Source organism: Corticium candelabrum, chromosome 4 (genome assembly GCF_963422355.1).
Source record: "Corticium candelabrum chromosome 4, ooCorCand1.1, whole genome shotgun sequence".
In the NCBI taxonomy this organism is placed as follows: domain Eukaryota; kingdom Metazoa; phylum Porifera; class Homoscleromorpha; order Homosclerophorida; family Plakinidae; genus Corticium; species Corticium candelabrum.
The window spans coordinates 2,892,802-2,908,930 of record NC_085088.1 but is presented as its reverse complement, the minus strand read 5'-3'; the positions used below and the strand labels follow the sequence as shown (position 1 = coordinate 2,908,930).

Below are 16,129 nucleotides of genomic sequence, written 5' to 3'. Positions count from 1 at the left end.
CCGGTTGTTGTGTGAACGTACCATGCGACAAAGATTTCGCCGTTCGGTTGACGAGCTAGGACCAGGCATCGATTCAATTTGGAAGCCAGATTTGCCTATCGTTGTTCGAGAAGTTGTACCACGAATAATCCTGGGTGGTCTGACAGCGAAATGAGCGCGAGAGCTTTTGCTACCACTTCCTGGGCTGTTGTACTAGATAGCTTGCTACCTCGACATGCATAGAGAGAGACCTCGATACGTGTACATCCTTGTTCTTGTACGTCGGGGTGGAGAAATGTTTTGCAAATAGAACAGTCGACGTACTCGCACAACTTGCCACCAAACTTTGCTTGGACCTCTCCAGCTTCGAATTGGGAAACGATTTTGTTGTGCAACTTTGTCAGGGTCGTATATCCATCGGGCGAGCTGTGTACCCACGTGCATACGTGTTTCCCCACAATACGGGTGTTGGCCAGGATGGTCGGGGTGTCGTCCTCCATGGCGCTGTAAAGTTCGCCTCACTCGCGGAACTTGTTGACTTTCAGAGCCTTGCGATCGAGCACCCAGAGAAGTGCTGGATGTATTCGATACTGTAATGCCTGTAGCCAAAGACAAGCAAACTCCGTTCAATGTCTCTTGGGGTTCGCCAATCAATATATCGTAGACGTCTATCTTTGCCACGACCACGCCATAGGGTTCGATGCCTCCATACATCTTTTTCCACGTTCTGCGAGCGGTCGCTTTCGTGTCCTTTTCGATCTTGAAGACAGTGCTTCGTAAAGAGCCTGCCTCCTGGTCTAGTAGTGCCGCTTGTAGGATATGCACCCGATGTTTCGTTTGGCGCACAGTGTGCCTGCAAGAGCTGTGCATATCTTTCCCACGACGTCCTGTGCGGATCCACCCTCGCCAGTCGTACAGGAAATGCTTCCTCGAACTCGGTCCATATCAGATAAAGACGTAAACAGAAAGCATGGAGTTCTGTGGCACGTGCTCCGACTATTTTGGTTATAAGTTTCGAATACAAACTAAAATAAGGTCCTGGTTAGCCTCGCGTAGCCAGACCCTTTCCCGCCTACATCCGCCGGCGAGAAGGCTACGCGCGAGACTAGGTCTTGGTTACGTGGTATCATTAAATTTGTTGCAATTGATTCAATGCAATGTCGTGGACAGCACTTACTAGTACATGTAATATCTTATCATCGGTTTGTTGTGTTCAGATCGCGAGTCTCTACTAGCTCATGAACACAAACACAAGAAGTTTCAAAATCAACAAACGAGTCTGCCTATAGAGAAGTCTGATTTGCACAGTAAGTTAAATCTACGTTACACTTTTAAAAATCATTACATAAACCTAATTAATATTTATCAAAAGACAAGTGTATATGTCAAATTTAAACCGTTGATTATTGACTTATATAGTTGATATCTACCGACTTGTGTTTTGGTAGAACTTTGTGCAATAAACTTGAATTTTGAACAAAGTGTAAAGTTTGAATGTGATGTGACAATAAACAAATTTGATATGATTTGCTACACTTAATTAATTAACATAAATCTAATTTCATCGTAAATTGAAGTGACATTGAATCAAAATTATATTGAAATAACAAACGCGTGCGCAGACGACGAAAAAGGAGAAAAAATAGACACATGGAAACTGCCGTGCAATTAACGCTACTCGAAAATTCAACTGCATGCCAACAAAACATTCTACAGAACGTCCGTCTTTGCAGTTTTGTAACATCAAACTGAATGACTAATGCGTTCAGATAACTTTCTTAACTGTTACTTCAATGAAACGTATGTCGTAGTGTTCGTAGGTATTGTCTGCGCATACTGTTATCCACAGTCCGCTGTTTGGATTGAGAACGTGGCTGTACGTGTGAGACATTCCTTTGTCCAATGCAGCAGTCCACGTCATACCGAGAGTGTGAGATGACGAGAGCTCAAAACGAATATCCCACAGTTCGTAATTAATGTTCTTCCATTGGCTTTCAGAACTAGAGGACCGACAAACAGACGAGGATGAAGAGAATTGAGATGTGTCAATCTCTTGATTTTCGCGGTACCAAAAACCAACACAGTAAGACCCGTCACAAAGTGTCGTGAAAATATCGTTGTCAGTAGTTAGTGGTATTTTCCAGAACTTGATGTTGACAACGTAGACAGATAATTGGGATAGCGTCCCTCCTGATACAATAGGTGCCTGTAGGAATATCCCAATAATCCAAACTTGCAAATACAAATTGGTGTCGAACACAAGCATACTTTAAAAAGTCGTTGCGAATGCAATGATCGTGAACCAAATACTAGACGATGTGTCTCTTTTGTTGGTGTATGGAAAAACTGCGCGTTGGCATTCAACCAAGTGGGACTCATAAACACGTAGGCAACATCTCCCTACAGCATTCACTTCAGTTATATCAATACAGTGCCTGTCAATCATCGCTATATGTATAGAATTCCTAGTCTTACCATGTTCCCAGTACTCGTGTCTCCCTTCTCTCCCTATAGTATACACAGCAAGTATATTTATTATATATCATTTGTATCACGAGCATGTCTTGTCATGTACACACTTTAGCACCCGCAACTCCATTTTCTCCCCCAGCTCCCGTTTCACCTTTCTGTCCCTGTACAACAATAAAATTTGAATTGGCAAAGTTTTAAACGATTTGTCTGCTGTTTTACTGTACTTGTGGTCCTATCTTTCCCGGTGCTCCCTTCATGTTAATGAAACAAACGTTTTTCTACAACAACTGTTCGTAAGTTATAAACGCAAACAAACCTTTTGTCCTTTGACGGCCCCTGAAGGCTGCTTGCAAAACAATACAACAGATTTAGTACATTTTCCATTGTGGTTGTAAGCGCATTTCTAAATTTTGCGTATTTGTACCGATGCGCTTCTAAAGTTACTTGCACTTTATAGCAATACGTAAAACTAATGTTAATTACTGTATACATACAGTGTGTATCACCTACATGGAAAACTATTTCTGTGTGCCTGCTTGACTGCCGTTCTGCATGGTTGTCTGTGTGTTTGCTTGTCTCCTTGTTTACGCCCATTGTCGGTTGGTCCCTAGCTCAGCCGGGGCCCCTCCCTTTGCTCTGAGCCCTTAGATGCATGTACTTCGTGACTTGGCACGTGTGAGTAGCGTTGTGCGCGTGCGTGTGTGTATGTGTGCGTGCGTGCGTGTGAGTGTGTGTGTGTTTGTGTGTGTGTGTGTGTGTGTGTGTGTGTGTGTGTGTGTGTGCGTGCGCGCGCGGGCGGGCGGACGGGTAGGTGTGGATGTGTGAGTGTGTGCGTGCGTGCGTACGTGTGGGCGTGTGGGTGTGATCTCGTGTGTTCCCAGCTGTTTTGTGTTTGTAGGTAGGTGCGAACTCTTCTACTTGATTGTTACTGCATGTGCATGCACAGACGCCGATAGCTCTTTAATTAATAGACGTGACCGAGTACATAGGCATTGAGGTAGATGCATGTTCTCTCTGTACCCGATTTTCGTATTCTTTCAAGGGAAGACAAACAGTTGCTTGCGATGACAGTGGAACTTGAACAGAGCTCACACATCTAGAACACATCAAAACTGTTATATACATTTATAAATAATATACTGTAGAAAGTCGAGCATGCTTGAAACACCGTACCTTGAGTACATCAACATTAACACTAAAACTGTTCCAAGCAGCATCGCGCTTAACATGGCCATCGTAAAAGTACGTAGACTAGATGGTAGTACTAAACTGCGCAAGTCTTTATAGCAAGGCGGGATACGGTGATGTCAAACGTTAAGTTACGGTCCCGTGCTGGTTAAAACCTGGCAAAAGCGTCAACACCGTCTTTAGTGACACGACAACACGGAGTGTCGTCATTCTGTGAGTTAGTCGTGTTTCCGTCCCCCGCATCGACGTCAATGGCTCGCAAATTACTTACAGACAAGGCATAACTATAGAGTCTAGACATCAAGGACTAATGTTACAGTTCAGACTCTAGATTTGTGATTGTGATGAATTCACATCGAAAGAATGATTTTTTCGTTTGTGTAATGTAAAATCGTGCTTGATCATGAACTGGTGACATCAGGGTAGAGGCGTAGGAAGCAGAGGCCTGGGGCACGTGCCCCCACTAGTTTGATATGTTGCCAATACAAACTGCAAGAATGTAGCATAAGTAAACAGATATTATTGTGTCCCCCAGTCGCATGGTGTTTCTTACGCACCTGCAAGGCAAGTCGTGATCGACTACTACTATAAAACTAAGCAGTCGGGGACAACCGTTGTCCTTGTTAAGTGCACGCACCCGGTTGTAATTTTAAGTTAGCAGCGATTCATTTACATTGCGTAACAATTGATTCAATGCAATGTCATGGACAGCACTTGCTAGTACATGCAATATCATATCATCGGTTTGTTGTGTTCAGATTCACGAGCCTCTCATGCTAGAGTACGTAGCACGAAGTTTCGGAATCAACAAACGAGTCTACCTCTAGAAGTCTGATTTGCATGGTAAGTTACTTAATCTATGTTGTACTTTTTAATCATTAATTAATTCGTATCAAAAGACACGTGTCAGTCTAGATGTCAAATTTGAGTCAGGTATTGATCTATAGTTGACATTTAGTGACTTAAATTGTGTTCTAGTACTTTGTGCAATGATAAAAGTTTAAATATGATGTGACAATAAACAAATTTGATAAGATTTGCTACATGTATTAACATTAATTTAATTTGATTCGTGACGCACGCGCACAAGGCTCGGCCTCGCTGTTCTCATCGATATTCACGCTTACAGTAGGACCCGTCACAAAGTGTCATGAGGATATCGTTGTCAGTAGTTTATGTTAGTGGTATTTTCCAGAACTTGATGTTTTCTTACAACGTAGACAGATGAGTGCCACTGCGTCCATCCTGATACAATAGGTGTCTGTAGAAATATTGAAATAATCTAGACTTGCAAATACAGAAAGTCGTCGAGAACGCAATGATAGTGAACCAAATACTAGACGATGTGTTCCTTTTTGGTGTTTGGAAAAACTGTGGGTTAGCATTCAACCAACTTGGACTCATAAACACATAAGCAACATCTTCCTAGCATTCAGTTCAGCAAATTAATTCATAATACACACAGCATTCAAAATCACTGTTTGTGCAGAAAGAAGTCTTACGGTGTCGTCATTCTCTCCCTAAACACAGTAAATAGCAAAAACCTATTATGCTTATGTCTACATATTGCACTATTAGATCTACAGTAAGTGACCACACAAGGGCTAGGATATTTGCATGCGTTTAGTACGCAATATGTCCGCTTGTAGATGCGCATTTAATGGGTCGGTTCTTTCAGTGTTCTAGTAGACCTCCCATGCAGTCAATTCAACATGATCTATTCTAATGAATATATTTATTAATTACCATGCATGCAGGTCTAGATCTGCTAACATCATCTGAAACGTGGGACCCAGACCAGCACTCCAGCAGTACCGGAGTTGGACAGTACAGTGTAGTATCGGTATCGGTCACTTGGTTGTACCTCGCGCGCGTGTCTGGCACCTCAAGGGTTAACATATCATGGCGACTCGTACCGGTGGCACTTTTCGGTTTCGGCAGTAAACAACAGTATTTAGAGTGTCTTGTAAGATATGCACAGAAGCGTTTCGAAAGGTGGAACAAGCTCAATAACTTACAATCTAGACCTCAATTCTTAGAAAACACCTGCAGAGTTTGCAACCTGACGATCGAGTCTAGGCTACGGAGGATTAGAAAGGGGTGTGTGTACACAAGACAAGCAGCAGTCAACGATCAACGAAGCGATGCAGAAGGGCCGGGCAACAGTACGACTTTAATCATCCCCTTGCTCGGGAACTTCATTGTGACAATGTTGTATCGGGGAGATCGTTGCCATAAACAAGTAAAGTACTGTATACCTGGTAGTGTTGAAGTGAAGACAGTTAGGGCTTTTCGTTGTTTTTGAATCAATGCTCTTTCTGATTTAACAGTTAATATCACAACAAAGAACTGAAATGCCATACAGCCGCAGTGTCGGTATTGGTATCGGTATCGGCCGATAGTTGGAAACCGAGGTATCAGTGTCGGTACAGTAGTCTATATAGCTACTATGGGCAAAACTTGGTATCGGTGGAAAACTAAGCCTGAATGGCATTTCTTTAATCTCCACAATCTAATCCGGTTGAGCTCTACTGGATTAACCGGAAGTATTTATCCAGTGGAATCAGATTAGTGTGGAATAAAGAAACATGCATGTAGACATGAGCATGAGCATTGTGTTTGTAGTGCAAAATGAATCAATCTTGTTCTTTTGCATGTCTACGGCTGCATTTGCAGCTTCTGTGTTTGCACGGCTCTGTTGCTACTGACTCCTTCACTTCATTCCGCGAGCACGTACTAATTGGCCACGCCTATCTCTACAAACTAATCCACCTGCTGGCTTAATTAGTTTGTGGAGTTTAGGTGAGCTCAACCGGATTAGGTCGTGAAGATAAAGACACGGGGTAAAGGTCCACAAATCAACCGGATTAGGTTGTGGAGTTAAAGAAACGCACTCTCGAACGAGCCTAGACACACTCTTCGAAACTGCGAATGTGTACTTGAACTCTAGATACTATCGCTAAGTTTGGCGTTGGTCCGCACGTTGTGGCTGTAGGTTTCCTGTGACATAACACCGCCTATACTAGATCCAGTCACGTATTTGCAAAAATCAGCATTATCTAACAAAGAAGAAATGGACTGCCACACGCACGACACAATTCGAACTACTTTGTCATGTGACTTGAGGGTGGGTTTAGGTCTGGCTACGCTAGTGTCCGCACACCATGGCCAATAACTAACATTTGGTCTGTAAGCTGGGAGTTGGCTAGAAAAACCCTAAATACTACATTGATGTGGACGTCTCCACGGACGACTTGCACGTAACAAACGCAGACGACGTTGACGAGAGCTCAAGTGTAGGAGCAAGATGCATAAAGCCAACAATCAAGTAACAGAACTAGCATGTTCTTAGAAACTATATTGGACGTGCAACTAAGCTTGTAGCATCAGCTGAGTATAGTGCATCACTACGTAACTTTCTTAACTGTCACTTCGATAAAACGTAGGTCGTATCGTTCGGCGTCATCGTCTGCGCACATTAGTATCCACAGTCCGCTATTTGGATTGAGAACGTGGCTGTACGTGTAAGATACTCCTTTGTCCATTGCAGCACTCCACGTGATACCGAGAGTGTGAGATGACGAGAGCTCAAAACGAACATCCCACAGTTCATACCTGGTGTTTCTCCATTGGTGGCTGATAGGACTAGCAGACTGCCGACAAACAGACGAGGATGGACTAAACTGAGATGGGTAGATCTCCAAATTGTCGAAGTACCCAAAACCAACACAGTATGATCGATCACAAAGTGTCATTTGGATATCGTTGTCACTAGTTAGTGGTATTTTCCAGAACTTGATGTTTACAATATATACAGATGAGTCGGATAGCGTCTCTCGTGGTACAATCGGTGCCTTTATAGATATTGAAATAATTAAAACTTGCAAATACATATATTATTGTTTTAACATACCTTAAACATTGGTCTAAGATTTCCAGATTGTAAATCAAATACTAGACGATGTGTCTCCTTTGCTGGTGTTTCGAAAAACTGCGCGTTGGCATTCAACCAAGTTGGGCTCATAAACACATAAGCAACATCTCCCTATAGAGCATACAGTTCAACAATTGCATTAGTAAACAGCATTTCCATCAATCATCGCTTTATGTATAGAAATCTTACAATGTTGCCAGTACTCATGCCTCCTTTCTCTCCCTGCGCAGCAATTATAATTAGAATATATCGTGTTTGTGTCAAGCGCGGTACCCACCTTAGCACCTTGTCGTCCCACAACTCCATTTTCTCCTCTAGCTCCTGTTTCACCTTTCTGTCCCTGTACAACAACAAACGTTGTATTGTCGAAATTTACATGTTTTGTTTGCTGTTTTATGGTACTTGTGGTCCCATTTTTCCAGGTGCTCCCTATAATGGTAACGAATCGATGTTAGGATTCAACAACGACTTGTTTGTGAAGTACAAACCTTTTGTCCTTTGGTGACACTTGAAGACTGCTAAAAATAGAATAGATTTTTGGTATTTTTAGTTGTTGCAAGTGCGTGTGTGTGTGTGTGTGTGTGTGTGTGTGTGTGTGTGTGTGTGTGTGTGTGTGTGTGTGTGGTTGTTTGTGCGTGCGTGTGTGTGTGTGTGTGTGTGTGTGTGTGTGTGTGCGTGTGTGTGTTTGCGTTCGTGCGTGTGTGTGTGTGCGTGTGTGTGTGTGTGTGTGTGTGTGTGTGTGTGTGTGTGCGTGCGTGTGCGTACGTGTGGGTGTGTGGGTGTGATCTCGTGTGTCGCCAGCTGTTTTGTGTTTGGCTATAGGTAGGTACGAACTCTTCTACTTGATTGTTACTGCATGTGCATGCACAGACGCCGATAGCTCCTAGACGTGACCGAGCACAAAGGCATTGAGTTAGAACATGCATGTTCTCTCTGTACCCGATTTTCGTATTCTTTCAAGGGAAGACAAACAGTTGCTTGCGATGACAGTGGAACTTGAACAGACCTCACACATCTAGAACACATCAAAACTGTTATAAATAATATACTGTAGAAAGTCGAGCATGCTTGAAACACCGTACCTTGAGTACATCAACATTAACACTAACACTGTTCCAACCAGCATCGTGCTTAACATGCCCATCGTATTGTAAAAGGTACGTAGACTAGATTGTAGTACTGGACTCTACCTTCTGACTGCGCCACTCTTTATAGCAAGGCGGGATACGGTGATGTCGAACGTTAAGTTACGGTCCCGTGCTGGTTAAAACCTGGCCAATGCGTCAACACTGTCTTTAGTAACACGACAACACGGAGTGTCGTCTTGCTGTGAGTCTGTCGTGTTTTCGTCCCCCGCATCGACGTCAATGGCTCGCAAATTACATATAGGTAAGGCACAATTATAGTCTAGACATCAAGGACTAACGTTGCTAGATTTGCGATTGTGATGAATTCACGTCGAATGAATGATACTTGAGATTTTTTCGTTTGTGTAGTGTAACGTTGTGCTTGATCATGACTAGAGGCGTAGGAAGCAGGTGTCTGGAGCACGTGTCTCCACTAGTTTGGATAGGTTGCCAATACAAACTGCAAGAATGTAGCATAACTAAACAGATATTATTGTGTCTCACAGCCCAGTCGCATGGTGTTTCATACTCACCTGCAAGTGATCGCCTCTAGCTAGATCATGCATGCCAACTACGCAGTCCGGGACAACCGTTGTTCTAGTTACGTGCACGCACCTGGTTGCCATTCTTGAGTTAGCAGTGGTTAATTTACATAATTTGTATAGCAATTGATTCGATGCAATGTCTTGGACGGTACTTGCTAGTATATGCAATATCATATATCATCGGTTTATTGTGTTCAGATTCGCGGGCCTCTCTCATGAACACAGACACAGACAGTAGCATGAAGTTTTGGAATCAACAAACGAGGCTGCCTCTAGAAGTCTGATTTTCACGGTAAGTTAATTAATCTACGTTGTACTTTTTAATCATTAATTAGTTTCTATCAAAAGACACGTGTCTAGATGTCAAATTTGAGTCAGTCTAGGTATTGATCTAGAGTTAACATTTAGCGACTTGTGTTTTAGTACTTTGTGTGATGATAAAAGTTTGTGACAATAAACAAATTTGACAAGATTTGCTCCATATAATTAACATAAATTTATTTGATCGTAAATTGAAGTGATATCGAATCAAAATTATATATTGAAGTAACAAGCCCAGACAGTCAGAAATGAAAATAGACACACGAAAACTGCCGTGCAATTTACGCTACTCGAAAATACATGTGCATGCCAACAAAATATTCTACAGAGCGTCCGTCCTCGCCGTTTTGTAACATCAAACTAAATGACTACGTAACTTTCTTGACTGTCACTTCAATGAAACTTATGTCGTACTGTTCGGAGGTATCGTCTGTGGATACTGTTATCTACAGTCCGCTGTTTGGATTGAGAACGTGGCTGTACGTGTGAGACATATTTCTAGTTCATTGCAGCACTCCACGTCATATACCGACAGTGTGAGATGACGAGAGGTCAAAACGAACATCCCACAGTTCGAGATTAATGTTGGCTGGTAGGACTAGAATACCGACAAACAGACGAGGACGAATTCAGAGAATTGAGATGTGTGGAGGCCAGGATTGTCGAGGTACCCAAAATCAACACAGTACGACCCGTCACAAAGTGTATCGTTGTCACTAGTGGTTAGTGGTATTTTCCAGAACTTGATGTTTACTTACAATGTAGACAGATGAGTGCCTCTGTGAGATAGCATTCTTTCTGATACAATAGGTGAGCATCCTTTCTGATACAATAGGTGCCTGTAGAAATATTGAAATAATCTAGACTTGCAAATACAAATCTGAGTCGAACACCAGCATACTTAAGAAAAGTCGTTGAGAATGCAATGATAGTGAACCGAATACTAGACAATGTGTCTCTTTTGTTGGTGTCTGGAAAAACTGCGCTTTGGCATTCAACCAAATTGGACTCATAAACACGTAAGCAACATCTCCCTAGCATTAATTCAGTTCAGCAAATTGATTCATAATACACACAGAATTCAAACTCACTGTTTGTGCAGAAAGAAGTCTAACGATGTCGCCCTTCTCTGACTATCTACGTATACAGAAAATGGTAAAAACCTATTATGTTTATGTCTACATATTGCACTACTAGATCTACAGTTACGTGAACACACATACGGGAACAGGATGGGTTTTTTCTGTTCTAAAGTATACGGAACACCGTCGTAGAGTATTGTCTACACGCATACTCCCTTTTCCGATGGGTCGATCGTTTTTCTGGTGTGTTTGGGTGGGGACACTAATTTCATGGTATATGTTGTTTCTTTTTCCAGTTGGTTTGCGTACTGCACCATGTCGACCATTCTATGTACCTCTTCGAGTTGTGTGGGGTCGGGAGTCTGCACCACGATAATGGGGTTCCACGCGATCTCTTGGGAGTCTTTGTAGAACGTGCGCGTCGGTAGCAAATCGATAGACAGCTCTTGGCCACAGATCCAATAGATGCAATCGTTGCGTTCGAAGTACTTCTGGTGTGTGTCCAAGAGTTGGTAGATAGCCTTGGTGGCCCATACTATACATACCTCTAGGTTTCCCGTCTGCAGAACCACGCGTATCCCGCTCTTCAAGGAACATGCCCACGATGTGGCAGTTCGACTGTTCGATGGCAAAAGGTTCGATAGTTTGGTAGGAAAGGAGGTTTCTAATGCTAGAATACTTTCGCGTATAATCTCTCGGACGCTTTTCGGTATTCCGCTTGGGCTGGTATGTGGGTTTGTAGGGCTTCCAATACGAGAGGTGTTTCTTTTCCTTTTCGTCTCGTCTGTGTATGTACTGTTCGTGCAGGTCCTGTGTTTCTCTCTTTCATTCCTTGGAGACCAACGCGTCCTCGATTACCTGAAGGCGCTTCTCTCGTCCGGCTTTCGATAGAGTCGAGATGCGTCTGTCGGTTGGAGTGGGAAGAAAGGCAAATATAGATTTCTCTTTTCCAACGATACTCGCTTGTCTGCTGCACCATGTCCAACATATGTACTGTGTTCCCGGTAGCAATGCATTGAGTCGACTGCATCTCGATGGCGTTGTTTCGGCTTCATGGACGCAGCTAGGATGGTCATCGTGTCGGTTCCTTTCGTGTTAGCATTGCAGAGGACCTATCTCGACCTCGAGAGCACGTCCACTAGAAATATGGGACAGCAGAGAAACCCAAAGTCGGCCGCAGCCCATTGCACTGCAGGTTCCAATGCCTTGTCGTTCTCCACGGTCGTCGTGGTGGATGCTATGCAAATGCATGTCACCCTGCCGGTTGTTGTGTGAACGTACCATGCGACAAAGATCTCGCCTATCGGTTGAATAGCTAGAACCAGGCATCGATTCAATTTGGAAGTCAGATTTGCCCATTGTTGTTCGGAAAGTTGCACCACGAATAATCCTGGGTGGTCTGACGGCGAAACAAGCGCGAGAGCTTTTGCTACCACCTCCTGGGCTGTTGTACCAGATAGCTTGCTACCTCGACATGCATAAAGAGAGATCTCGATACGTGTACATCCTTGCTTTTGTACGTCGGGGTGGAGAAATGTTTTGCAAATAGAACAGTCGACGTACTCGCACAACTTGCCACCAAATTTTTCTTGGACCTCTCCAGCTTCGAATTGGGAAACCATTTTGTTGTGCAACTTTGTCAGGGTCGTATATCCATCGGGCGAGCTGTGTACCCACGTGCATACGTGTTTCCCCACAGTACGGGTGTTGGCCAGGATTGTTGGGGTGTTCTCCTCCATGACGCTGTAAAGTTCGCCTCGCTCGCTGAACTCGTGGACTTTGCAAAGGCATTGCACCAGAGCTTTGCGATCGAGCACCCATAGAAGTGCTGGATGTAGTCGATACTGTAATGCTCGTAGCCAAAGACAAGCAAACTCCGTTCAATGTCTCTTGGAGTTTGCCCATCGATATATCGTAGACGTCGATCTTTGCCACGACCACCCCATAGGGTTCGATGCCTCCTTTTCGTTCTGCGAGCGGTCGCGTTCGTGTCCTTTTCGATCTTGGAGACAGTGCTTTGTAAAGAGCCTGCCTCCTTGTCTAGTAGTACCGTCTGAGGATATGAACCCGATGTTCCGTTTGGTGCACAGTGTGTCTCCAAGAGCTGTGCATATCTTTCCCACGACGTTCTGTGCAGATCCATTCTCGCCAGTCGTACAAGAAATGCTTCCTCGAACTCGGTCCACATCAGATAAAGACGTAAACACAAAGCAGTGACGTCTGCAGCACGTGCTTCGACTATTTTGGTTATAAGTTGCCAATACAAACTAACATAAGGTCCTGGTAGGCCTCGCGTAGCCAGACCCTGTCCTGCCTACATCCGCCGGCGAGAAGGCTATGCGAGAGACTAGGTCCTGGTTACGTGGTATCATTAAATTTGTTGCAATTGATTCAATGCAATGTCGTGGACAACGCTTACTAGTACATGTAATATCTTAACATCGGTTTGTTGTGTTGAGTCTCTAGCAAGAAGTTTCGGAATCAACAAACGAGTCTGTCTATAGAGAAATCTGATTTGCACGGTAACTTAAATTATTATATAAACCTAATTAACTTTATCAAAAGACAAGTGTATATGTCGGATTTGAACCGTTGATTATTGACCTATATAGTTGATATCTACCGACTTGTATTTTAGTAGAACTTTGTGCAATAAACTTGAATTTTAAACAAAGATAAAAGTTTCAAAATTATATTGAAGAAACAAACGCGTGCGCAGACGACGAAAAAGCGGAAAAAATAGACACATGGAAATTGCCGTACAATTAACGCTACTCGAAAATTCGACTGCATGCCAACAAAACATTCTACAGAGCGTCCGTCTTTGCCGTTTTGTAACATCAAACTGAATGACTAATGTGTTCACACAACTTTCTTAACTGTCACTTCAATGAAACGTATGTCGTAGTGTTCATAGAAAGGGTCTGCGCATACTGTTATCCACAGTCCGCTGTTTGGCTTCAGAACGTGGCTGTACGTGTGAGACATTCCTTTGTCCAATGCAGCACTCCGCGTCATACCGAGAGTGTGAGATGACGAGAGCTCAAAACGAACATCCCGCAGTTCGTAATTAATTTTATTCCATTGGCTGGTAGAACTAGAGTGCTGACAAACAGACGAGGATGAAGAGGATTGAGATATTTGGAGAACAAGATTGTCGAAGTACATAAAACCAACACAGCAGGACCCGTCACAAAGTGTCATGTGGAGATCGTTGTCACTAGTTAGTGGTATTTTCCAGAACTTGATGTTGACAACGTAGACAGATGATTGGGATAGCGTCCCTCCTGATACAATAGGTGCCTGTAGAAATACTAAAATAATCCAAACTTGCAAATACAAATCGGTGTCGAACACAAGCATACTTTAAAAAGTCGTTGAGAAGACGATGATCGTGAACCAAATACTAGACGATGTGTCTCTTTTGTTGGTGTCTGGAAAAACTGAGCGGTTGGCATTCAACCAAGTGGGACTCATAAACACGTAGGCAACATCTCCCTATAGCATTCACTTCAGTTAAATCAATACAGTGCATGTCAATCATCGCTATATGTATAGAATTCCTAGTCTTACCATGTTGCCAGTACTTGTGTCTCCCTTCTCTCCCTGTGTGTGTGTGTGTGTGTGTGTGTGTGTGTGTGTGTGTGTGTGTGTGTGTGTGTGTGTGTGTGTGTGTGTGTGTGTGTGTAGGTGTGTGGGTGTGGGTGTGTAGGGGTGTGGGTGAGGGGCGTGTGGGTGATCTCGTGTGTTCGCAGCTGATTTGTGTTTGTAGGTAGGTGCGAACTCTTCTACTTGATTGTTACTGCATGTGCATGCACAGACGCCGATAGCTCTTTAATTTTTAGACGTTACAGAGCACAAAGGCATTGAGGTATAACATGCTGTACCCGATTTTCGTATTCTTTCAATGGAAGACAAACAGTTGCTTGCGATGACAATGGAGCTGAGCAGAGCTCACACATCCAGAACTCATCAAAGCTGTTATAAATAATATACTGTAGAAAGTTGAGCATGCTTGAAACACGGTACCATGCGTACATCAACATGAACACTAAAACTGTTCCAACCAGCATCGTGCCTAGCATGCCCATCGTATTGTAAAAGATACGTAGACTAGATTGTAGTACTAAACTGCGCGACTCTTTATAGTAAAGCGGGATACGGTGATGTCAAACGTTAGGTTACGGTCCCGTGCTGGTTAGAACCTGGCAAATGCGTCAACACCGTCTTTAACGACACGACAACACGGAGTGTCGTCTTTCCGTGAGTCTGTCGTGTTTTCGTCCCCTGCATCGACGTCAGTGGCTCGCAAATTATTTACAGGCAAGGCCTAGTTATAGTCTAGACACCAAAGACTAGGGTTCCAGTTCAGACTCTAGATTTGTAATTGTGATGAATTCACATCGAAAGAATGATTTTTCGTTTGTGTGGTGTAACATTGTGCTTGATCATGAACTGGTGGCATCAGAGGTAGGCACGTGCCCCCACTAGTTTGGATAGGTTGCCAATACAAACTGCAAGAATGTAGCTTAAGTAAACAGATATTATTGTGTCCCCCAATCGCATGATGTTCTTACGCACCTGCAAGGTAAGTCGTGATCGACTACTAGTAGGGCATGCATGTCTAGGCGGTCCGGGACAACCGTTGTCCTGGTTATGTGGCACGCATCCGGATGTCCTTTCAAGTTAGCAGCGATTAATTTACATTGCGTAACAATTGATCTAGTGCAATGTCATGGACAGCACTTGCTAGTACATGCAATATCATATCATCGGTTTGTTGTGTTCAGATTCACGAGCCTCTCATACTAGAGTACGTAGCATGAAGTTTAAGAATCAACAAACGAGTCTATCTCTAGAAGTCTGATTTGCATGGTAAGTTACTTAATCTATGTTGCACTTTTTAGCCATTAATTAATTCGTATCAAAAGACACGTGTCAGTCTAGATGTCAAATTTGAGTCAGGTATTGATCTATAGTTGACATTGAGTGACTTAAATTGTGTTCTAGTACTTTGTGCAATGATGAAAGTTTGAATATGATGTGACAATAAACAAATTTGATAAGATATGCTATATTTATTAACATAAATTTAATTTAATTTGATTTGTGACGCACGCGCAGAAGGCTCGGCCTTGCTGTTCTCATCGATATTCACGCTTACAGTAGGACCCGTCACAAAGTGTCATGTGGATATCGTTGTCACTAGTAGTTAGTGGTATTTTCCAGAACTTGATGTTTACTTACAACGTAGACAGATGAGTGTTACAGCGTCTATCCTGATACAATAGGTGCCTGTAGAAATATTGAAATAATCTAGACTTGCAAATACAGAGAGTTGTCGAGAACGCAATGATAGTGGACCAAATACTAAACAATGTGTCTCTTTTGTTGGTGTCTGGAAAAACTGCGCGTTGGCATTCAACCAAGTTGGACTCCTAAACATGTAACTAGGCAACATCTCCCTAGCATTCAATTCAG

General features: G+C 43.1%; 1 protein-coding gene across 1 annotated transcript; it reads right to left on the bottom strand.

The window, feature by feature from the left end:
• Nucleotides 1-13,370: 13,370 nt before the first annotated feature.
• On the bottom strand, nt 13,371-14,261 carry LOC134179175 (uncharacterized). Its single transcript, XM_062646069.1, has 2 exons — nt 14,014-14,261; nt 13,371-13,951 (listed from the first exon to the last, which is right to left on the bottom strand). The coding sequence occupies exons 1-2, from the start codon at nt 14,104-14,106 to the stop codon at nt 13,511-13,513; spliced, it is 534 nt and encodes a 177-aa protein (XP_062502053.1). The 5' UTR covers nt 14,107-14,261; the 3' UTR covers nt 13,371-13,510.
• Between the last annotated feature and the right edge of the window lie 1,868 nt (nt 14,262-16,129).